At 36.1% G+C, this 25,361-nt stretch overlaps 1 protein-coding gene across 1 annotated transcript in view; it reads right to left on the reverse strand.

Moving 5' to 3' along the window:
• SNX31 (sorting nexin 31) overlaps positions 1 to 25,361 on the reverse strand; it is a 216,012-nt gene that overhangs the window by 137,922 nt on the left and 52,729 nt on the right. The window contains exons 3-6 of the mRNA XM_053715250.1: positions 19,214 to 19,328; positions 12,707 to 12,771; positions 5,007 to 5,117; positions 2,757 to 2,847 (exon numbers count right to left, since the gene is read on the reverse strand). Of these exons, the coding sequence (XP_053571225.1) occupies positions 2,757 to 2,847; positions 5,007 to 5,117; positions 12,707 to 12,771; positions 19,214 to 19,328 (382 nt within the window). The remainder of the gene's footprint in view (positions 1 to 2,756; positions 2,848 to 5,006; positions 5,118 to 12,706; positions 12,772 to 19,213; positions 19,329 to 25,361) is intronic.

The following is a 25,361-nucleotide window of genomic DNA, read 5'->3' on the forward strand; positions in this document are numbered from 1 at the left end:
TGGGGAGACACATTGGCTTTCATACATATAGAACATAGCTTATCTGAAGGTACAGACATGTTAAACAGGCTTAAACTTCTCAACAAAGCACAAAAAACGTTTTAAAACAAAACCGTTACTGTCTCTTTAAATTTTAAACAGAAAACACTTTATTACTAAATATGTGAAAAAGTATGAAGGAATTGTTCAAAAATTACCAAAATTTCACCACAGTGTCTTAAAGCATTAATAGTATTGCACACCAAATTTCATAGCTTTAACCCTTAAAATAACGGAACCAGAGCCGTTTATAAATTTAACCCCTATACAGTCCCAGCTATAGTCTTTGCTGAGACCCAACCAAGCCCAGAGGGGAATACGATACCAATTGACGCCTTCTAGAAGCTTTTCCAGCAATTTTTAGATCCTCACACATGCATCTGCATGCCCTGCTCTCAAAAAACAACTGCGCAGTAATGGCGCGAAAATGAGGCTCAGTCTACAACTAGGAAGGCCCCCTGACTGGAAAAGGTGTCTAACACAGTGCCTGCCGTTTAATAAACGTTCCCCAAGTTTATAAAAGCAAATTGTCAGCATAAATATGAATAAAATGCCCAAATAAAGCAATCGATTTAGCTCATAAAAATGTCTACCAGTTTTTTAGCCCATAATAAGCCCTTTATTCTGTTTGTTTGACTAAGAAAATGGCTTACCGGTCCCCATGAGGGGAAATGACAGCCTTCCAGCATTACATCGTCTTGTTAGAAATATGGCTAGTCATACCTTAAGCAGAAAAGTCTGCTAACTGCTTCCCCCAACTGAAGTTACTTCATCTCAACAGTCCTATGTGGAAACAGCAATCGATTTTAGTTACTGTCTGCTAAAATCATCTTCCTCTCACAAACAGAAATCTTCATCCTTTTCTGTTTCAGAGTAAATAGTACATACCAGCACTATTTTAAAATAACAAACACTTGATAGAAGAATAAAAACTACATTTAAACACCAAAAAACTCTTAACCATCTCCGTGGAGATGTTGCCTGTGCAACGGCAAAGAGAATGACTGGGGTGGGCGGAGCCTAGGAGGGACTATATGGCCAGCTTTGCTGGGACTCTTTGCCATTTCCTGTTGGGGAAGAGATATCCCACAAGTAAGGATGACGCCGTGGACCGGACACACCAATGTTGGAGAAAGGGAACACTTTTATTCAGTAAATCGAACTGCCGCAGATATCACTATATAAATTGACAACACAAAATATGGAAATATTAAAAATCCAAATGTAGATCATCATTAAGAAAAAAAAAAAAAAGAAGAACAAATTTAAAATGCAATTTACAATAAGTATCGCTATAGAGTGCTTGAAACAAAAAATAGGTGAATAAATATAAGAAAGAACGTGCAATCTGAGCCTTACACAAATACCATACAAACCAAAAAAAGTGATAAAATAATCAAAGTCCTTTTGTTGAAGTATATTTGTAGTATTTAATGTGAGTTATCCACAGAACAATTCCTCAAAAGGACTGATTATTTAATCACTTGTTTGTTGGTAAGGTTTATGTAAGGTTTATGTAAGGTTAAGAGTGCACATTCTTTATGATCAAAATGCAATTTAGTCAGAAGACTACAAAAACTAAATCAAAAGTTGGTGTCAAAATTATCACTGCTAAAGTGTGAAATAACAGCCTTTTCAAAAACAAGATTTTGCAAATTGTTTTAAGCTTCGATATAGAGAATTGCAATCTATCTTAAATTGTATAAAATTTTAAATATATTTATATGTATTAAACTATAAATTCATGGTGAAATTATATATATATATAAAAAAAATTTAAAGGACTAATTTGTTACAGAAACACATACAAACCATAGAAATAAAAAGGAAATAAAACAAAAAGTATGCTGTGCATGAATCTATGGCATATAAGAATATATGGAAGGGTACAAACATCTGCCAATCTGAATAAATGTAAGCAGCCATTATATACTCAAAGAAAAAACCATCATATAATTGCTTTTAATTTAATCACTCTGCACAGAAATGACCTCACGTCAGGGAATGTTGCATAGAGTATTAATATATTCTTTCTAATATACATAATATCTAAGGAGATCACAATTCCAATATATTTTAATTTTCACAATATGAATTTGCATTTTTAATTAGATTTCTAAAGTATTAAATGTAAGAATTCATACAGTTTTAAAACAAAAATATTGTTAAAAACAAAGGTTTACCATTAAAATAGATGTACATTTAGATATTCTGGATAATTGGATCATCTATTTTTTTTTAATTTAAACATGAGAACAATGAATTAGAAAAACTACAAAAATTATCTTCCACCAAGACTCAAATATAAATGAAAAGAGGGAGGAACTAATTTGTATATTATATTAGGATTTTTTCTTGGGATATACCCTGTCCGTTGCTGGTCGTTAAGGGTTTTCTTGTTTAGAACAGCGCTGGACCACGCTATTATACCCTCCCTCCTTTTTGCTGGTCACTGGAAATAGCTATTGATGCAATCTCTGTATGTGGCTGGTCCTTAAGGGGTTAATGCACACTTTGGAATATTTATCAAAGTTGGCAAGTCTGCAACTTGCAGCAAATGAACCACTGCATGTGAAGTGATTTAAAAAAGACATTATAAAAAGTTACTTGGCCTCATAGTATGGAATGGATAGGGGAAAAAAAGAGTGAGATGAAGAGACAGAAAAAATAAATAGTTTTTTATTCACCTGTATCAAGAAGTCAGAAAATGTACATACCTTTATAAACACCATTGCTATCCTTATGAACAAGAAACAAGCTGAAATATTTCATTAGCTCCCTTGATACACCTAACTTGTACAATGCAGCCTTAAAGAAGAAAAAAAAAAAACAGATAAACATTATGCATTGAAAAGTAATTTTGTTTAATGGTTTGAGGTTGGCTTTAGTTTTTTTAAATTTGTCAGGTGCTCTCTTACAGCCAAAACTCCCTATCATAATATAATTACATTTATTAACCTTAAAGGGACATTAAACCCAAAATGTTTATTATTCAGATAGAGAACACAATTTTAAACAACATTTCAATTTACTTCTATTATATATATTGCTTCATTCTTTAGATATCCTTTGTTGAAGAAATAATGCACATGGTGTGCAGCCACCAATCAGCAACTACTTGAGTCTATCTACATATGTTTTTCAGCAAAGGATATCAAGAGAATGAAGCAAATTAGATAAAAAGTAAATTAGAAAAGTTGTTTAAAATCACATGCTCTTTCTGAATCATGAAAGAAAAACAAATTAGGTTTCAGGTCCCTTTAAGTTTTGTAATAACCAATATTAATGCATATATACTCATTCAGGGCCCATGTTCAGAGGATCGTCTGATCTGCAACAAACGCTCATTTGAGTCTCACAGTCTGTTCGGTAGGTGAAATGTTATAACAAAAAGTGGGCTGACCCTCGCTGTATAGATGAATGGCTATGTGTCTTCCTTAGGAACCAATAGGGATTGCTACCTGTTCAACACTCTGTACAGTTTGCCAGCTAATGTGGATCTTAGTGCGTAGGAGCCATTTTTTTAAAGGATATTTATACAACATATACTGTGTGTGCACTAAAAAGTTCAAATAACCTACTGTGTATGCAAACCAAGTTTCACTGTACATTCAGTAGATTTCTTACAATTGCTCACCTCACTACTGAAAGGATGGCGAGACAGGTATACGTTAAATTGTTCACCTAAGCTGGCAGATATTGTTTACAATATTAGAAACTCCCGGCAATGTTCTCGCTTTATAATACAGGTTACTCCCATGGAATGCTTATATAATTTGCTATATAGCATCATTGTTAATTAAAAAAAAAAAAAAAAAAAAAAAGGAGCTGGGAGTTTGTGAGCATATTATACATGTTTATATAGTGTTATATGAATGTTTTATACTGTAAAATAGTATATTTATGTTTAAAAGTACTTTCATTATGTGAATAAACGTAACTTTTGGCGTGTTCTTTTCATTTTAGGCAGAAGATAATATATAATGTACGGGATATTAATTTTCCATAGAAGACAGTACCTGCAGCTTTTTCATTTTACAAAAGTGCGTTAACTTTGCACATGTTTTTAGAAAGTGACAGCTTTTTAATATTGCATTTGTATAGCCGCTAAAAGTTTTCACCATACTGTATGTGGTTTAGTTTTAATAACGCAATATTACAGCAATATTCATTTTCAGTATGATCTGGAGTTACATTGTTTTTTACAGTAAATGTAGAGGTTTGAGAATTACAAGTGCTGAAATTTTCATCCAAATAGTTGTGTGTGGACTGTTTAAGCACAAACAGATCTCTCTTTCATATACTTTACACAGAGATTGTTTTAACACATTTTACCTGAGTCGGTGATGGACTAAGTGAATCTATGTAATGACATTAAAATTGGAAAACTTTAAAAGAAATTGCTAGTGTCTATATAGTGCTAATTGTTCTAAGTCAAAGCAAATAGAAATTATATTTTAAAACAGCAGAAATGTCAATATCTTGGCCTGTATACTAGCTAATAATTACCAAGTTAGACCTCTGGAGGGAGCATGAACCATGTCCCCTTTGACTATACAAAGGTCTCCAGGAATACTAAACTCCTATTCTGTCTATCATAGTATATATGACTAGGGACAGGACTATGGTAAGTAGACTCTAGGATATAAGCCCAGATAGATCTATACAATTCTGCTATTGATTGTATAATTTCTAATTATGTTGCCCTTCCTGAGCCAATACTTACCAAGTGAGATGAATATTAAGCGGTGTAAAATAGAAATGTGGGAATAAAAACCCCTCAAAGATACAAAGAATGAGATGCAAAGATAAATAAAAATTCTGCCAAATCTATCAGATTATTTACATTTTTCTAACTACTTGTCTATGGCTTTAGCATTTATTTTTCTTCACCAACATAGTCCTGATGATGGCAGCTTTTATTAGTATCAAAAATGAAAGTCTTGGACCTATTGAAATAAAATTACCTCCATTACTCTCTCAGCTATGTCTGATGTTTGAACATTGACTTGAACTTGTTTACTGTCTGCCAAATAAACATTGAGAATCATCTTTATTTTTGGAATTTTAGAGGTTTCCTGTGAAAAAAATAAAAAAACACAAAATTAGCAACAAAAAACAATTAAACGCTTCTAATTGGATGGTGTATACATTGCATGTATCCTAACATTTTTATTTTAAAACCAGAGAGCAGGAGTAAGGGGGAGGGCTTAAGTGCGAGAGGGCATAAATGATGGATGAACCAAGTAAAGTGGGGGTTGTTTTAGGCCGTTTCTCAAATTACTAAATAATTGTGACCAGCAATGTTATAGATGTAAGAGTCAAATGAGGTATTTTTTTGTTCAAATTAAAATAGTTTGTGCATATAAAAGCTACATATATATAGTGCTGCAGACACATGCACACTCCTGAACTTGCTTTCCTGCTTTTCAACAAAGGATAACAAATAAACAAAAATTGATAACAGAAGTACATTGGATTTTTTTTTTAAACTGGATGCTTTATCTGAATCATGAATGAAAAAATTAGGGTTTTATGTCCCTTTAAGCAAACATACAATTTGGTACATAAATAAAAATAGTGAAGTAATAAACACCGATATGTTGGCTTAAAAGGTATATGAAACCCAAATTATTTTAGGATTCAGACAGAGCATGCAATTTTAAACAACTTTTTAATTTACTCCTATTGTGAATTTTACTTCGTTCTCTGGTTATCTTTATTTGAAAAAGCATGAATGTACGCTTAGGAGCCAGCCCATTTTGGTTTAGGACCCTGGGTAGTGCTTGCTAATTGGTGGTTACATTTAGCCAGCAATTTCTACCCAGGGTTCTGAACCAAAAATGTGCCAGCTCCTTAGTGTACATTTCTGCTTTTTTTAAAAAAAATTATGATACCAAGAGAACAAAGACAAATTGATAATAGGCGTAAATTAGAAAGTTGCTTAAAATTGCATGCTGTATCTGAATAATAAAAGAAAAAAAAATGGGGTTTCATATCCCTTTAAATGGCTATTTTTACGTTATTTCAAAGTCCAGTGTTGTTATTCTGGAAAGTGCTTTAGTCACCACTGCCTACAGTAATCCCCCCTGTCCCTCCAAACCTGCAATTCCATGTAATACTCAAGTATGATATATGGCTTGGTTATTTGAAACCTTTTAATCCTCAGCCCTAATAATGAAACCCTCTGCTGGTGTATCAACTAACTAGCCAGACAGGTATCTATCTCTGTCAGAAAAGGAGCCCATTTTCAATTACATACATTACAGAATGACAAATTAGGCCCTGATTGAATTTATATCCAGTAATGTGCTGCCCCAATGGGGCATAGAATATGACATAGCCTCTGTTAATATTCATGTTGATATAGTTAAGAAATTATAGGGTTTTTTTATGCCATTTTCTCAAAGCTTCTCTATGTTTATTCTGTGCTGCCATCTAGTGACCTTTATTGGTGATGCTCCTGTTTTCTGTAGTACCTTCCCTCAGACCTATTATGCATTTCCCTTTTGTGTATTGCTCCACCCTTGTAGTTTGATGATGCTTTTCCTGTGTCATGGCTGCAGCTAACAGGCCTCATGTAACAAGCACACGTGTTAAACTACATTGCACGTTACGAACAGTATCAACTTTTGACCGCTTAAATACTGTAACCATTCATCCGATGTATCCCAATATTCAGAATAAAGCAACTTTGTGGATGGACAAGGTATTGGTGAGTTCAGCTATCTGACAAGGATTGTATCTTCTTATAAAGTCCAGGCATAGATGTTGAAAACTGTTTCTCTGCATTGAACTGTGTTATCCCACCTGTCTAAGCTGCTGTTCGTCTTCTTAAAGAGACAGTACCATTTTTTGCAAACTTAAAAAAAAACTAGACATGGCTCTGAGAAATCTTATGGCTGAACCAACACAGATACATCATGCCTCTGAACCCGCAGACGTACAGGGAGCAGATCCTGTAGATATTGCCGAACAGAGTGCAAGACCCAAACGTACAATAAAACCGACACAGAAACTCAGAGAAAACTATGAAACCACTAGAGATGAGTTCTCCAGCAATCTGTCAGACCTATGGGACAGAATTTCGTGATGCATGTCTGGTTTGTCACACTTTAAAATGATCAACCAGCCGATTTGAGAGACTCTATAGATCACCTATCTACTGCGTATGAACGCTACTAGTGGCGGTCTGCAAAATACAAAGCCTTCTTACAGGACTTTAATATAGAGGACTCTTCAGCAGAACTGACTAGGAATGATGCACTGGACCAACATAGAGATCTCTTAGTACAAATCGCTAAAGAAAGGGCAGAGTTCTGCATTGCTCAACTGCAGGAGACCAGCTCTCATAGATCCACATCAACTAAAGTCACTGCACGTTCTAGATCCTCTCGCTCCAGAAGTTCAACATTAAGAGGCAAGCTAATAGATCCCCGTGCTGATGCGGAATAAAAAAAAAGCACAAAGCTCCTTTACCAGAAGGGAAGCAGAGATGGAAGCCCAAATAAATGTTCTGCAAATGGAAAAGGAAGAAGCAGCGGCCCTAGCAAGGCTGAAAGTCCTTGAACAAGCAATGGGGAAAAAGTACTAATTCAGACTGCCATATCCCAGCAGATCTAGAAGACCCAGTTGAACGAACTAATAAATACGTGTTCAAGCATAATATTTGCAATGATACAGAGTCATCTCCTGTATTTCCTACTAACACCATCATTCTCAATCCCAACAGAGAGACCTCTCGGCACCAAATGCCTGAGCCTCTTCAAATCTGCAACACAAGTGCATCTACTTAGCAAACCGCATCACCTCCCGCTGACAAGGTGACTTCCAATGACAAGCCACAGCCAGCAGAAGCCTTAGAGACTACACCACAGTTGAACGCTCTTGCAACATCATTTTATCCTGGTAAACTTCACTCTTTTTCACCAGAGAACTTTCACACCCCAAGGGGTTCCTCAAGTTACTTGCAGATCATGTTAAAAGACTGAGAACAGTACATGTTGACCACCCAGACGCAGGCCTTGTTGCTGCATGGGTAAGACTTGAGCAAGCCTATGGTAGCTCTGAAGCCATAGAAAGTGCTCTGTTCAAGAGATTGCAAAACTTCCCAAAAATAGGGAACAAAGACTATCGCAAGCTCCAAGAACTAAGTGACCTCCTCATGGAGCTAGAGTTGGCAAAGACAGACCCACGTTTTCCTGGACTAAGCTTCCTGAACACTGCTCATGGTGTCAATCCAGTGGTGTCTAAAAACTTCCATGCAACCTGCAAGAGAAATGGGTGCAACAAGGCTCAAGATACAAAAGAGACTATAACGTATCTTCCTCCATTCTCATGTTTTTGAAGGTTCATCGCGATCAAGCCTGGATGAGAAACGATCCCAGCTTCAGCAAACCCAACTTGCCTGCTTCATCATCCTCACCAACATCATCAAGGTATGATAACACAGCAGCTAAACAAAGAGACTTTAATAGAGCAATATCTGTTAAAAGGACAGACATCTCACCACTCGTATCCTCTCTTGTACATCAGAGTGACTCGTTGCAGCTATGCATCCTACTCCACTTCCAGACAACCCATAGCAGCTAACTGCCTCCACCCCTGTCTCAATTCATGGCGGGGAGCAACAAAGTTGTGCTCCAGTCACAGCGAGTGTTTCCTCTGAATGCACAGAAGTCTGTGGAGAAGGCTTAGACCACAAATGCTGTGCCAAGGTATGCCTAGTCAAGATTTACCCACAGGATCAACAGAAAGTTGCTAGAATGTATGCTATAATAGATGAACAGAGCAACAGATCCCTGGTTAAGCCTAAATTCTTTGAGATCTTCGGCATAGAGGGTCATGCAACACTGTATACTCTCAGAACCTGTTCTGGTCATGTAGAGGCCTTCGGCAGAAAGGACGATGGGTTTATGGTCTCTCATATTAAAGGAAACCAAGGCATACCCCTACCAACATTAGTCGAGTATGACCAGATACCAGACAAAAGGGAAAAAGATTCCTACTCCAGAGGCTGCATATCACCATCTGCACTTAAGGCACCTTGTTGATGAGATTCCGGCAATGCACATGAATGCGGAAATCTTGGTCCTGCTAGGAAGAGACATTCTCAGAGTACATAAAGTATGCAAGCAGTGCGATGGACCTGACGATGCACCTTATGCACAAATACTTGAGCTAGGCTGGGTGATAGTAGGCGATGTATGATTGAATAGAATGCGTACGTCATCAGATCCACTCCTTCAAAACTTACATATTAAGAAATGGATGTGCATCCCACTTCAAACAGTGCTCTTGCCATTATGAAGTAAGGGAGAAGCCTCCTGACATCATCCAAATACCTGATGTTACTCCTATACTTTGTGATGATAATCTGGGTACCAAATTGTTTTGTACTACAAGTGATGACAACAAAATAGCCTTATCAGTTGAAGACAAGAGATTTCATCAAAGTAATGGACAAAGAATTCTTCAAGGACGAGTCTAACAACTGGGTTGCACCATTGCCTTTTCGTGCTGCAAGGGTCAAACTCCCAAACAATCGTGAACAGGCATTATCCAAATTCAACTTACTTCAACAAACACTAAAGAACAGGCCTGAAATGAATTACCATTTCATTGCCTTTATGAAATTAATCCTGCAGATCATGCCACCAGGCCGGTGTCTGCAAGTGTCTTTGCAAATTCTTCTTGGTTAACAGGCCCTGAATTACTGCTGGATCATCCAGAAGAAACCACAGCTGATGTCTTCAGTCTTCTAGAACCTGACAACGATCCAGAGATTTGTCCTGAAGTAAAAACCCTTGTCACCAGAACTGAAGACTTGTCTTGGGCTGTCAACGCTTTGAACGTTTCTCCAAGTGGCCAAGGCTTGTATGTACCATTGCAAGGTTAGTCCATATTGCACACTGCTTTCACACAAAGCCCACAGATGCTCACTGTCAAGGTTGGCACGCGTGCCAAAAGTTTCTTTCTGCAAAGGATATTGCTGAAAGTGAACTGTTCATAATACGCCGTGTACAACAGGATGTCTTTGGCTCAGAAAGTAAATGTGTCCGTGACAAGAGGGACATTCCAAAAACAGTCCAATGGCTAACCTGAACCTATTCATTGACTATGATGGCATGTTAAGGGTTGGAGGACGATTAAACAAGGCTAAGCTGGGAGGTCAAGAACAGAATCCTCTCATACCTGCTCGCAATCATATCACCACTTTTCTCATATGGCACTACCATGAAGGGATTAAGCACCAAGGTAGACACTTCACAGAAGGTGCCATAAGAGCTGCAGGCCTTTGGATTATAGGAGCAAAAAGACAGATTACAGCTACACTGCACAGCTGTGTTCAGTGCCGTAAACTAAGGGGTAAACATCAACAACAGCAAATGTCAGATTTGCCAGCTGACAAGTGAAGAACTGACCCACCTTTCACTCATGTTGGTTTGGATGTCTTTGGACCATGGATGGTAACAACCCGCAGAACTCGAGGTGGCCAAGCAAATAGCAAACGATGGGCAGTGCTGTTCACTTGCATGAGTGTGCGTGCAGTACACATTGAAGTAATAGAATATATGGATGCCTCAAGTTTCATCAATGCTCTAAAGGTGATTCCTTGCCATCAGGGGACCAGTAAAAACATTAAGATCTGACTGAGGAACTAATTTTGTTGGAGCCCGTCGAGAGTTTCATCTCAACTCTAGGCCAATTTAAGACCTTTTAGCTGAAAAGGGCTGTAACATGGATTTTCAAACCTCCTTATTTTTCCCACATGGGTGGCTCATGGGAGAGAATGATAGGCATCACACGTAAAATACTGGACTCCATGCTTATGGACTTGAAATCCACAAGACACACCCATGAGATTCTAACCACCTTCCTGGCAGAAGCATCTGCCATAATCAATTCAAGACCACTTGTTCCAGTGTCTGTAGATCCAGAGACCCCCAACTCTTCTTACTCCAACTACTTTTCTTACCCAGAAGCTTGGGTCTGTTCCTGTTCCACCTGGAGACTTTAAAACAGGATATGTGTGCTACAATCAGTGGAAGCTAGTACAACACCTTGCCAGCTGCTTCTGGAATCGGAAGATGGAGTAGCTCTACTCTGCAAGGACGCAGGAAATGGCAACGTCTGAACCCTAACATCAAGGTTGGAGATCTCGTTCTCCTCAAGGACCAGCAAGCTGAAAAAATCGAATGGCCCATGGGACCAACTGTAAAGAGCATTCCTAGTGATGATAGCAAGGTGCGTAAGGTGGAGGTGAAAGTTGCAAGACAAGGGACTATAAAAACCTTCATCAGACCCATCACAGAACTTATTTTGCTCTTGCCCTTTAAACTGAGCTTACTTACGTATGCTGTTGGATTCTTCCTGTGACTTCAAGGAGGAAATATCTCGAACTCTAATTGACACAACTGGAAGTCTTATATTATAGTTGTTGCTGCATTATATGTATGTTCTCCTTATATCTTTCAGGTCTTCAAGACATCTCTGCAAATTACATTGTTATGCATAATTTCTGTTATGATTTAAATAGTGACATTTGCCATGCCAGACAGGGAGTGTGCTGCCCCAATGGGGCATAGAATATGACATAGCTTCTGTTAATATAGTTAAGAAATTATATAGTTTTTTATGCCATTTTCTCAAAGCTTCTCTATGTTTATTCTGTATTGCCATCTAGTGACCTTTATTGGTGACGCTCCTGTTTCTGTAGTACCTTCCCTCAGACCTATTATGCATTTCCCTTTTGTGTATTGCTCCGCCCTTGTAGTTTGATGATGCTTTTCCTGTGTCATGGATGCAGCTAACCGGTAACAAGCACACGTTAATCTACATTGCACTCTACGAACAGTATCAACTTTTGACCGCTTAAATACTGTAACCATTCATCTGCTGTATTTTATTATCTGCTGTAACCCGATATTCAGAATAAAGCAACTTTGTGGATGGACAAGGTATTGGTGAGTTCAGCTATCTGACAAGGATTGTCCGCAGTGATTGTATCTTCTTATACAGGCCAGGCATAGAGTTCTCAGCAAAGGATAGATCACTATCGGAGTCAGAATAAGTAACTTATTTTGGAATGTGTTAAATAATACATTATATAGAATTAACAAATAGTAATTCTGAATATTTTATACCCACTTACTGAAAATCATATTCCATTATCAGCATTACATTTCCACCTTTAACCAGAGCAGGACAATATTACAGAGAAAAAAAATTCAACTGTTATTTCACCCAACCACATTATTTTGTTACACGTCTAGTACTTGTGAAAAACAAACTTTGTTCATTGCATGGCCATTTAATTGACATTCACATGCACCTCAGTTATTACTGAATACTTTTGCTAGTGCACAAGTAGCTCATCTTGTGCGCACACAGAGATTTACTTAGTGTCTTTCCCCGAGTAGCACCATCTCCTGCAGTCTCAGCAGAAATGTTATATTTATTTTTATTCTTACAAAAATCACATGGAGCCTGTGCTGTTCCCTCCTTTATTTCACTTTAAAACGGTCAGTGGTCTCTCGCTATAAGTTCCACAGGTCTTAGAGGGTAAAGAAGACTAAATATTACACACACACACACACACCAAACATCAAAAAAGTAAAAAATTATTATAAAACAAAAAAAACAAAAAACAACAACAAAAACTTACAAGCTGTAGTTTTGTGAAACATTCAATGAAGATCTCACTTCCTGCGATAGATTTATCTGAAACAACTAGTAAAACAAAATGAAAATTGTTATCCGTGATATAAAAAGACTTTTACTTGCTTAGTTACAGACATTAGCCATTATTACACACACTGAAATCAACTCATCTCAAAATACTTAAAAGGGAAACATCGGCAGTTAAAAGATCTGCGATTCCGTACTGTTGCCAGATGTGTTTGAACATATACTGATATGTAGTTCTGTAGCTATGCACATCATTTGTTAGTTGCTCAAAACTTGCACCTACCCATAAAGAAAAAAAAAAGTGTTTTAATTTTACCAATTGGCAAAATGAAAAGTGAGTGAACAGAAGAAAAATCTAAATCAAATAAATATTCAGTGTGACCACCTTTTGCCTTCAAAAAGCATTAATTCTTCTACAGACACTTGCAGTTTTTTTAAGGAACTTGGCAGGTAGGTTGTGTTACATCTTTGAGAACTAACCATAGCTCTTATGTGGATTCAGGCAGCCTCAATCGCATGATGATGATGATGTTGAGATTAGGGCTCTGGGGGCCATGCCATCACTTTGAGGATTCTATTTATTATAATTAGCACCTGTTTTGTACAATTGTTTAATCATGCACCTCACTTTATTCCTCCAAAATCCATTTGAGCAAGTGTACCTAGAATAGAAACTATTTAGAAGGCCAAATACCAAACTAAACATTGGTTCGATTTAGATTTTTTTTGTGTTTACTCACTGTGCTTTTTTTTTTTTTTTTTAATTGATGAAAATTACTATTGACATACTATATTTAAAATCATTCTTACGTTACATAATTTTTTCCCACATCTCTGTTTAACTAAATATATATATAAAAAAGTATCTGAACAAAGTGATAGATGGTTACAATATATTTTAACATGACAGACAAATAGAATGTAATATATATTACATTTAAAGTATAATATATGGCATTGGTTTAAATAGTGGTGCAGGGATATTTGAACAGGTTCTACAATGGAGTCATCTCATATCAAAATCTTGTTATGTTCCACATATTCAGATAATACTATAAAGATGCAAATATGTATAATGCACTGTTTCTGGTATGAAAGACAGATTCCAAGTTGCAGAGTTGTGGTGTGACAGTCAAAACAGCAGCAAATATTGTAAAAATGTCAGGTCGTGTACACACTTCCCACCCTCAGTAAAACCAGGCAAAACAAAAAAGTAGGTTAGAGTTTATTGAGGAAAAAAAAAGTTAACAAGCAGAAAAAATACAAATGACTAGGCTTGACATATATAGGTAAGGTATCCCGGGTTCAAGGCAGGAGAATAACCAATGTCTAAGCAAAGGTCAGGGCCTGAGCCATAGTCCAGGCAAAGTTCAGAAAGTCCAAGACAAAAATAGTAAAATGCCAGTGGAGGGTCAAAAGCCAGAGATAAAACTTATGTTCTGCTAGTAAACAAAGAAGCAGGATTACCATCACAGAGAAAAAAAACGGATTGGATGAAGGTTGTGTGACAAAACACATTCAATAATGTAGAGAAAAAATAATATCAGTTTATATAGTACTTCTTTAAGGGACAGCCTTGGACAGACCATTGCAGATTTGAAGAGCAGTACAATGCCTTTACAAAGGTTGGGGGATGGACATCACAGGCAAGGATGCAATGTTTCTTCTCTGTTCTTTACACCTTCAAGTGGATCAATGAATTTAGGCCTCTTCAAGAAAATAGTAGGAAACAAAACTCTGTCTAATCCCAAACTCTTCTTTGTTAGGTTAGGATGTTAATGAGAACAAAAGCCACTTAAAGTCTTAAAAGAAGGTCCATTTTGATGAATTAGTGCCCAGTTTTTAATAAACCTATTAAAAACAAAGGGCACTTTAATTCATCAAAATTGACATTTCACTGTTTTCTTCAAAAACTTACCTTTTAATCCTGGCAGCCGCTCCAACACTTCCTCCACCCGTTGCAAGCCGTCTTCTCGGGTCCAAAATGACGAATCCGGCTTCCTCCAATCACAGCGTTGCATCAGGCCAAGATTCCCCCGGGGGGAAGCTGTGATTGGAGGAAGCCCAATTCGTAATTTCTGATGTCTGCAGAGGCTTCCAACAGCCGGGGGAATCGCTGGAGCTGCTGCAAGGATTAAAAAGGTAAGTTTTTGAAGTAAACAGTGAAATGTCAATTTTGATGAATTAAAGTGCCCTTGTTTTTAATAGGTTTATTAAAAACCGGGCACTAATTCATCAAAATGGACCTTCACTTTAAGATAGATAGATAGATAGATAGATAGATAGATAGATAGATAATTTTATTTTTTTATTCAGCCCCCCTCAGTACAAGAACAGTTTTACAATAAAATAAAATTAAAATGCCCTCTCTTAGGGCACAAAGATTCAGCAATACTTGGCATACATGGAAGCAATGATTTTCTAATATAGACTGAAAGTTGGAAGAAAATCTAAATATAAAAAGGGGCAAGAGAGTTACATGTACAGCAATGAGTTACATAGTCCAGGTGGATAGCAAAATCATAGAACTGATGAAGACGCAAAGTATTCACCTCCTGTTCAGAAAATACATTATTAAAGTCATTATATTGGGAATTCTCTATTTCAGATACAAGTGTTACCTTCTTACATTTAGCAATTGATAGACATGTCTCTTGAAACACAGGTGCCCACAAAATTAATTTTGTTGACCACTCTGTGACAGAATTATAGAATGGAACCCATGAATAAACCAAAACAGTAGCAGACCAAGTCTATATTATACTTTCAAGTTTCAGTATAAAAGAAGGTCATTTCCAATGGTTAGTGCAGTCTTAAATGACCCCAGTTCCTGAACTAATAAGCCTTCCATAACCAACAGACAAGAGCAGAACCTTAAAGCAAACTGGTATTGGTTGTAATTTGAAATCCTTGATATCTATAAAGTTTCAAAAAGCTACTGAGTCAATAAAAGTTTAAGTGCTTAGAAAGCAATCTTTACAAGATATGAAACATGCAGGTGACTTGAAAGGAAATGGGACTTATAGGGCTCTATTTATCATTCCAATTCTCCTATATTTTCTCCTAAAAGTTCTCATGAGAAATAATTCTCCTATTTATTATTCAATAATACTCCTAAAATTGGGCAAGTTCGACTAATATTCTCCTACTCTGTTCTAACTCTCCTTGGAGAACATGTTCTCCAAAAAAAAGGGTTAAATTAGATCTTTTTAGTCGTATTTCATATAGTTCTCCTAATAATTCTCCTAGTTACAAATTTATCATTTATATTCTCCTGTGGAGGACTGAAAGTTCTCCTGCAAGTTCCTACCTTAAAGTTCTCCATAGCTACAGTGGAGAACAGCATTAGAAATCTATTCTCTACCAGTTGTAGAAGCAGTTACACACACAAAAAGGGCTCTACAAGGTTAAAAAATTATCTATAACAAAGCACAATAATAATAATGGTTATTGGAACGCAATAATAATTTATGATGGAGTAAAAAAAAAAATATATAATGGAGCACAAAAATGATATCTATTGGGGCATAAAAATAAGATATAAAAAAGCGCTAAAATTGAAGCACAAAAACAATGAAAATGTAGATCTATTTCATATATGAAAGTTTGCTGAACAGGGGCGTTAACAAAGCTACTAGGAAGGCTGTATAAAGATTTCTATTGGTTTATATATGATTGACATGGAGAATAGTTGCTTATTTTTAGTGATAAATAAGGAGAAGATACTAATCCGACTGGAGAAATTTATCATTAGTTCTCCCCAGCTCTCCTCAGCTCTCCCATGGAGAAAAAACTACTTTTTTATGATAAATATGGGCGCACATGTAGTCCTCTCCTAAGGAGAGCTGTGGAGAACTGATAGGAGAACAGAAAGGAGAATTCCCCAAATGATTGATAAATAGAGCCCATAGAAGGCTTCGATCCAAGAGCTAAAAGCCTTAAAGGGCCACTGAACCCACATTTTTTTCATTTGTGATTCAGATAGAGCATGCAATTTTAAGCAACTTTCTAATTTACTCCTATTATCATTTTTTCTTCATTCTCTTGCTATTTTTATTTGAAAAAGAAGGCATCTAAGCTAAGGAGCCAGACAATTTTTGGTTCAAGACCTGGACAGCACTCGTTTATTGGTGGGTGAACTTATCCACCAATCAGCAAGAACAACCCAGGTTCACCAAAAATGGGCCTGCATCTAAACCTACATTCTTGCTTTTCAAATAAAGATACCAAGAGAATAAATAAAATTTGATAATAGGAGTAAATTAAAAAGTTGCTTAAAATGGCATGCTTTATCTGAATCACAAAATAAAAAAAATTGTGTTCAGTGTCCCTTTAAGCTTTGGAGTTTAATGACTGGTTAACACTTGCATTCATAAGGTGGCCCCTTTTCCCTCTGTAGAAGCACAATCTTGCTCTTTAAGACACAGGTGCTACTTTTTTTTTTGAGAGACAGGAAATACCTTTATAGGTTACATGTGCGGAAGGGACACTTTAGAAAGAATTATTGCAATTTGAAAACAGGTTGCTAATAGAGAATTTAGAGGTTTAACATTCCTCAACTGGTTTTTCTGTCATACAAAAGATCTAGATGAAGACGAAATCAGATGCTCCTTTGATTTAGGTTTATCCTTGTAAAGAATATATTATTGAATTTTCTCAGCTGCTAAAGTAAAGAATTTAAAGGGCCACTGTAAGTAAATATTTTCTATGCCTGTTACTAACTAACTACCCCAAATACGCTTTTTATCAATAGCATTTCATTAACATATCTCTACCGTATATCAGAAATCTTGTCTGAAAATTTAATTGTTTTCCAAACCCACTCCGTGGGTATCCTTTGCTCTGTACCAATTCGTTTACAATACCTAGGTTTCAAAATGGCGCTTTAAACACAAAGTTATTGGTTTAAGTATTTTGAACATGCAGTGCTGAAAATAGTGGGCAGGATAACGTGACATCATCGGCGAATAAAAGATATAACTTTTAGAACGTTATGAAACTTTGTTTTGGAGAAAATATAGGTCAGTAGGTTTTAATTAATGTTTATTAACTTTAATATGTTAGTTGTTTGGCTTAAAAATTATAACAGAAAGTAATTATTTAACTGAATAATCTAAAAAAATTGTTTGGTTATTTTGGTATCAGGGAAGACTAAAAATTGCACCTACATAATTCAAAAGTGCTTAATGTAAGCTTAAAATGTAATACATTACTGTGCACACAATTATACACTTTACATATTGGATGTGTTTATTTAAGAAAAGTTCTTCTGACCAATTATGTATTTAAAATTCACAGAGTCAAGGAAACAAATCAAACCATAGCAAAACAGTTAAACAAATCAAGAGATCAATTCCAAAAGAGTGCTACTCACATTCAGAAAAACTACTGTAGCTCTCGGGTATGCACTTTATGTTAATAAACTTGGGGTAAGGCAGAAATTCTTCATGAAAGATTTTTTTAACAAATATGAAATTAGACAGACACTCTGAATAAGCCCATATAGTGTATATCCTGCAAAGATAAATAGCAGTGCATATAGCAGCCATAGCTCTCAGATGTGAGTTGCACTATTTGGGGATTGAACCCCGATTTACTTACAATGAGCCCATAGTGTCATACTGTACAAGTAGCGTATGCTGCATTTGAGACCCGGCAATATGCAAGCCTGCTTTCTGCAATGTAGGAAGCAGTGGTCACCAGATCGCTGCTTCTTAAAGGGACACCGAACCCAATTTTTTTTTCTTTCGTGATTCAGATAGAGCATGCAATTTTAAGCAACTTTCTAATGTACTCCTATTATCAATTTTTCTTCATTCTTTTGGTATCTTTATTTGAAAAGCAAGAGTTTAAGTTTAGATGCCGGCCCATTTTTGGTAACAACCTGGGTTGTTCTTGCCGATTGTTGGATAAATTCACCCACCAATAGACTAGTGCTGTCCAGTGTTATGGATCAAAAATTGGCTGACTCCTTAGCTAAGATGCTTTTTTCAAATAAAGATAGCAAGAGAACTAAGACAAAATGATAATAGGAGTAAATTAGAAAGTTGCTTAAAATGGCATGCTCTATCTGAATCACAAAAGAAAAAATTTGGGTTCAGTGTCCCTTTAACCTTTCTGCCACCTCTGATTTGGCAGAGGTAAAATCACCTCAAACACATTTTTTCAGGGTGATTGACAAGTCCTTCTCTTACGCGAGACAAGTGGGCAGTAAAACACTGTACGTCTTCTGCCTATTCACCATGAAGCTTCCAAATTAGGAACCTCATCCGCACTTGGCTTCATACATGGGGCCGTATGTTTGGTTCTGTTTCCTTGACTCATTTCCTTAGCATTCCTAATTTAGAAATTGGTTAGAAAAGAAACTAAACACTTCTGAGGAGTTTTAAACACTGTTCATCTAAAACTAAAACGTCTAAATGTCAATTTTGTAAAGTAAATATTTCAGACATATCAACACAAAAAATAATTTAATAGAATTTACGGTTTTGCAGGTACTGTTCTAGATGTAGCCTTCTTTCTTCGACCATGGACTTAGTCATTGCCAGGTAATATTTTGGTGGAAATGCTGGCAGTAGATTTCCAAATACCCGATGAAACTGAAAACATCAAAATATAAAAATTAAGAAATCAAAATGGTATCCAAGAAACTGCATTAGAATATTATAAATGTTTTCAAGTGAACAGCAATGGGAAACAGATTTAGTGAAAGGGGGTGAAGATATTAGTGAGATGACCCTGTAGGATGATATATGTCCGTAAAACTGAGAAACTAATGTGGAGATATTCAGAGGAGGAGGATGAAAACGTGGTTAATGTCTTCAATGTTTAGTGCCTACATTCTTCTTAGTTTACAAGTTTTTAAACTGTAGTTCATAAAAGAAACATGAATTGCAAATTGTAATTTACTATATGTACAATTAAGCATAATAAATATTGCAGTTTACTTTCATTATTATTTTGCTATATTCCTATGATTTACATTGACACATTGTGCTTTTCTACTTCTGGCCAAGATACTAAAAACCTGGATTGTGTACTGGAATTCTACACTGTGTGATTGTGCCTTTAAGGTTTTCTAGGTGTGTATCCATGGAATGCTTTGTAGTATTACAGTCCTGCAAATTTTGCTAACAAATGCTATGAAAACATTTGAATATATTTTTGGGGGGCCAAATAGTGCTTAAAAGGGACAGTATATCCTACATTTTTCGCCAAATTATCCATTTTACCTTCTGGCGCGTAATTACATTATTTACGAATGACTCTTTTTACTTTATTTTGGCATTTGAAATAGCTGATTTTGCCTGTGGTATCTCTACCTATACTGAAAGTTTCTATACTTCAGTATAGGCTAAAGAAAAGCTATGTAAACATAGCCAGTAGAAGAAATTACACTCCCTGTAGGAGGTAAAAAAGAGGTAACAAAAATGTTAATTTTCAATTGTTCTCTCTAAGTATTGGGCTTTTGTTTACAGGGATAGTATAAAGAAGCATGCATGTGCACAGAAAGTGACAAAATAATTATATCCGATTTTCCTGCAAGCTCAACCCATTTTGATGGGTTGTGGTTTCAAAGAACAAAACCAGCTATTTCAAACAAAATTAAATCTAAAGGATAATTTCCGCATACATTCTATACTTTGCAGATGGTATAACAATTCACTGGAAATGCACTGTCCTTTAGATATGTAAATAGATAAAACACAACACATAAAAACATATACATAAAAACACTAAGTTTGTATGTAAAAAGTTAATGGAATAGCATGAGTGGGGATGGTATCAGTGAAGGTTACTGCGCTTCATTAATAGGTGCATCAGTTTGACTGGTCAAGAGAAGTAACACGATTTACTTCCCTACATTTTATATTTAGTATATTGAATACTTGGGCTGTCTCTTGCATCTTATTAGAAGTTCCAGTTCAGATCTTAAAAGACAAAAATGTATATTATTTTTACAGCATTTTATTATTATTATAATGCTCCTTGGTAGTGTTTTGTTTAACCCCATGTAAAGGAGCTACAGTTCATTGCTGAGCATACCAGGGTGCCAATTAGGTGCACAAGCATTATTTAAACCCGTTGGAAGTGTTACGAATGAACATTTGTGCAATAATAAAATACTTTTAAAGTGCAGTAATTTTTTATTGCATTAAACATTCCTTTCAGTACAGATATGTTTATTTATTGTATGTCTACCTGCAGGATGCAAATGTGGCAAGATGGAATCCAGACTAACTATTTTGGTAACCGTATTGGATTCACATACTGCAAGAAAAAAAAAAAAACTTTTCAGTCTATTTAAGGACATTAAACACAAAAAAAAATTTTTTTACAATTAATAATGCAGCTTTATTTTGTCAAATGAGCATATTATTTTATGCTTTTTCCACCACCAATTTCCCTGTCCCCACAAACTAAAAACACAGATACAGCATTAACTCTGTTTGCACATGTACAGTGAATGAAATAGACTGGGATAGCCTGGCCTATTATATCCCCTTAAAGGGACATGATACCCAAATGTTGAAGCACTCTATGGTGATGCAGCATTGCTGTAAAAAGATGACTAGAAAATATCACCTGAACATCTCTATGTAAAAAGGAAGATATTTACCTCAAAATTTCCTAAGCATTTAAACCCCACTAAAAAATGACTTTAGCCCCAGGACTTCCAAGGGAGTGTGCATCTAGCATGCACTGACACAGTCATGTTATTTTCCTATTCAGTTTAAGGAAATTTACTGTGAAATCTCATGAGATCACAGCAAAGCATGAGCTTAGCACTGCTGATGCAGACTGGCTGTTGTATTATTTTTTTTACCTCCAACTTTTAGCTTTAACTGTTCACACAGCACTTACTCTGGTGAGCTGAATATTTTTTTTAAAGGTAAAATATCTTCCATTTTTACATAGATGTTCAGGTGATATTTTCATGTTAACATTTTACAGTTATGCTGCATCACTTTCAAGTGATTTAGCATATGAGTATTATGTCCCTTTAAAAAGGGACAGTCTAGTCCAAAATAAACTATCATGATTCAGATAGGGTATGTAATTATAAACAACTTTCCAATTTACTTTTAGCAACAGTTTTCTTTGTTCTCTTGGATTACTTAGTTGAAAGCTAAACCTAGGGAGGTTCAAATGCAAATTTCTTAGAGTTAATAAGTAAAAAAAAATATATATATTTTTTTTTTTAATTGGTATTTAAAATACATACACTCCCTTTTAATCTTTATCTAATGGCTACATATATAAACCTATATATTTATTTACACCTAAACTAGATTGTATGATCACGGCTATTGCAAAGAAAACTTTTCCTACAATGATTGTTGTTGCAAAACTGATAAACCACCTTAAAAAGGAAATTGGTATAAAGAATGCCAATGCTAAAATTATTGGCCCGAGCCTTTCTGGAAGAAAGTGGAACAAGTTTAATGTTCAGATGTATTTTACAGCAAAAGGAAGCAAAACAAACAATGAATGTATACTGAAACTTTTTATGCATTGTTGAAATGCGTCGTTTAATGGTTTTCTGTAGAACATTTAACTTAAGGGGACAGTCTACACCAGAATGTTTATTGTTTAAAAAGATAGATAATCCCTTTACTACCCATCAGGGCCGCCACTAGAAATTTTGGGGCCCCTGACTCAACCATTGATCAGGGCCCCCCCCCCCTCCTTTGACATGTGCAATTTTTGACCAAGTGACTAAAACGTATATGCACTTTATTCTTAATTGTCTATTTAAACTTGTAAATGTTGTAAAGTTAGTAACATACACACACACAGACACACTCATACACTGAAACACACAAACACACTCACACATAAGGATTCACATAGACACTCTAGCAGACACGCAAAGAAACACACACAGACACAGAACCCCAAACAGACACTTAGCACTTGTTTACATTGACCTGACAAGTAATGAGGTATACTACAGTTTTGTAAAAAAAGGAGATTTAGAAAACAAAATATGGAGTTCTGATTATCTTTTTGTAAAAGAAGATGACAACTAAATTATGACAACAGCATGCAGTGGCTGAAAGGAAGGGCCCTGAACTGCCTAAACAATAATTTAAAGGTTAAATGGTGGATTGGTTACTTCCGGAAAGGTCTCATTAGTCTCAAAGTCTGTAGAAAGATGTGAATAATTAGTAGTAAGGTCAAAATGTCCTAAAAAGGAACAGACAATGGACACACACAAACTCAAACATAAACATGCACATACACCCAAGGAAACACCGACAGAGACAGCCTCAGAAAACAGACAAAGACATACACACACAGAGACAACCACAGGAAAAACACAGAAAGACATACATACACACACCCTCACTGAGACATCCACAGAAAACACAAAGACATACACACACCCTCACAGAGATACCCACAGAAAACAGACATACATACATACATACACACACACACACACACACACACCCTCACAGAGACGCCCATAGAAAAAGCTCAAAGACATATGCACACACCCTCACAGACATCCACAGAAAATGCACAAAGACATACACACCCACCCTCACAGAGAGCCCCACGGATAAAAAATACATACACATAGAGGCACAAACCTAGAGGCACAAACCAAAGCACAAAGACATAAACACATACACCCACAGAAACACTCACAGCAGGAAACATTTATGCACCTTGTATCCCCTAAATCAACAGTGTGTGATATGCATGATAAAACAATTGCAGAAATTAAGAGATTACTTTTTAAAGAATCATATTTGTAAATGTGCGAACAAAAATAATTCTGTGAATTCAAAATTGTACATTAATGAGCTGGGTAGATGGCTAGATGAAGATAAGTACCTTTAAAAGGTTGACATATATATGTTTGTTTTTTCCCCATTTTCCCCAACTAAGAGCACCACTTCAAATATAGTGTACAAATGTTCCCATCTGTCAGCTGTACTTATGGATTTTGAAAATGCTGTACTCTATATGGTCTTGGTGGGACCATAAGCTGTGGTACTCATACCATTAGATCTGGTTAAATGCAGGATTTAGGCTTGTTGGTATGTATTTCAAAACAAAGTCAGCTGTAGTGTAAACTGAACAGTTTTAAGTTAACCTGTCTCATTTCAAACACTGAGCAATCTTAGTCTGAAAGTATAAAATTTTATGCAGATGTAAAAATCTTAGATAAAATGCCTCCTTGCATCTGGAAAGTCCTTGCATAAAGGGGCAGTAAACTGGAATGTAATATATATATATAAAATGCATATCTGCCAAAAGAGCATCTACCATTTGTGTATTGAGGAGGAAACATTTCTGCATGGTTTTAAATATAGAATTTCTACAGCATTGTCAAACAATCATAAATACACTGCTGCTAAACAAATGTGTTTTTATGGACCCCTAGCCCCACCATACAACTACTACCACACTGAAGTTACAATCCAAAATTGCACAAATAAATAAAAAACATTTGCTAAGTAAGTCCTACCTCCTCTTCAAATGAAAGTGATCTGCCGTCTGACTCAGGCACACACTGTACTAAGTGCACACTAAGAAATCCTCTCAAATGCTAATACTTTACTCCTTGTAATAACATTTCCCATGCTCAATTAGCACTCTGCTGTAGTACCCACTGGTTGCTGCCAAAATTAAAAAAAAAAACATTTTTTTTTTAGTTCTTGCCTCATGGGGTCCCCCTGGCTCATTGGGCCCCTGACAGGAGTCACCCCTGTCACCCCCTGATGGCGGCCCTGCTACCCATTCCCTAGTTTTGCATAACCAACAGCGTTATATAAATACACTCTGTGATTACCTTGTATCTAAGCCTCTGCAAACAGCACTCTTATTTCAGTTCTTTTAACAGACCCATTTTAGTCAATCAGAGCTGGCTCACCTGAACTCCACGTGCGTGAGCACAGTGTTATCTATATGACATGAACACCCTCTAGTGGTGAAAAACTGTCAAAATCCTCTGAGAGAAGAGGCGGCCTTCAAGGGCTTAGAAATTAGCATATGAACCTCCTAAATTTAGCCTTTAACTAAGAATACCAAGAGAACAAAGCAAAATTGGTGATAAAATTAAACTGCAAAAATTGTTTAAAATGACACTCTCTATCTGAATCATGAAAGTTTATTTTGGACTAGACTGTCCCTTTAATCTCAGTAATAAGTGAAAAAATACTTCATTAACATAGCAAATGTATAGATTGAAACAGCTATTACAATTGTAGTGAGTTTAGGGTTGGAAAGTTGGGATAATCAGGTAGGCATATGACCTTCGATGCGCATGACGAGGTGTTCACATCATGCACATCACTACCTGTAGACGCAGGATGAGCCCTTCGTGTCAGAGGATTGCCAATCAAAAACGGTTTTAAATGTAGGTAGCAAAAAAAGCTCAGCACTGGGTGAAAAAAAAAAAAAAGGATTAACCGGAAACGAACGGATTAAAAAACAAACAAAACACAGACATGGAAGATTAATTGTGCTGACATCTAGTGGCCAGAGTGATGCAGTACAGCCTGTGAGTGATACTTAAAGGGACATGAAACTCAAAAATTCTTTCATGATTCAGATAGAGAATACAATTTTAAACAACTTTCCAATTTACTTATTCTCTTGTTATCCTTTGCTGA

Source organism: Bombina bombina, chromosome 5, assembly GCF_027579735.1.
Source record: "Bombina bombina isolate aBomBom1 chromosome 5, aBomBom1.pri, whole genome shotgun sequence".
Lineage (NCBI taxonomy): Eukaryota > Metazoa > Chordata > Amphibia > Anura > Bombinatoridae > Bombina > Bombina bombina.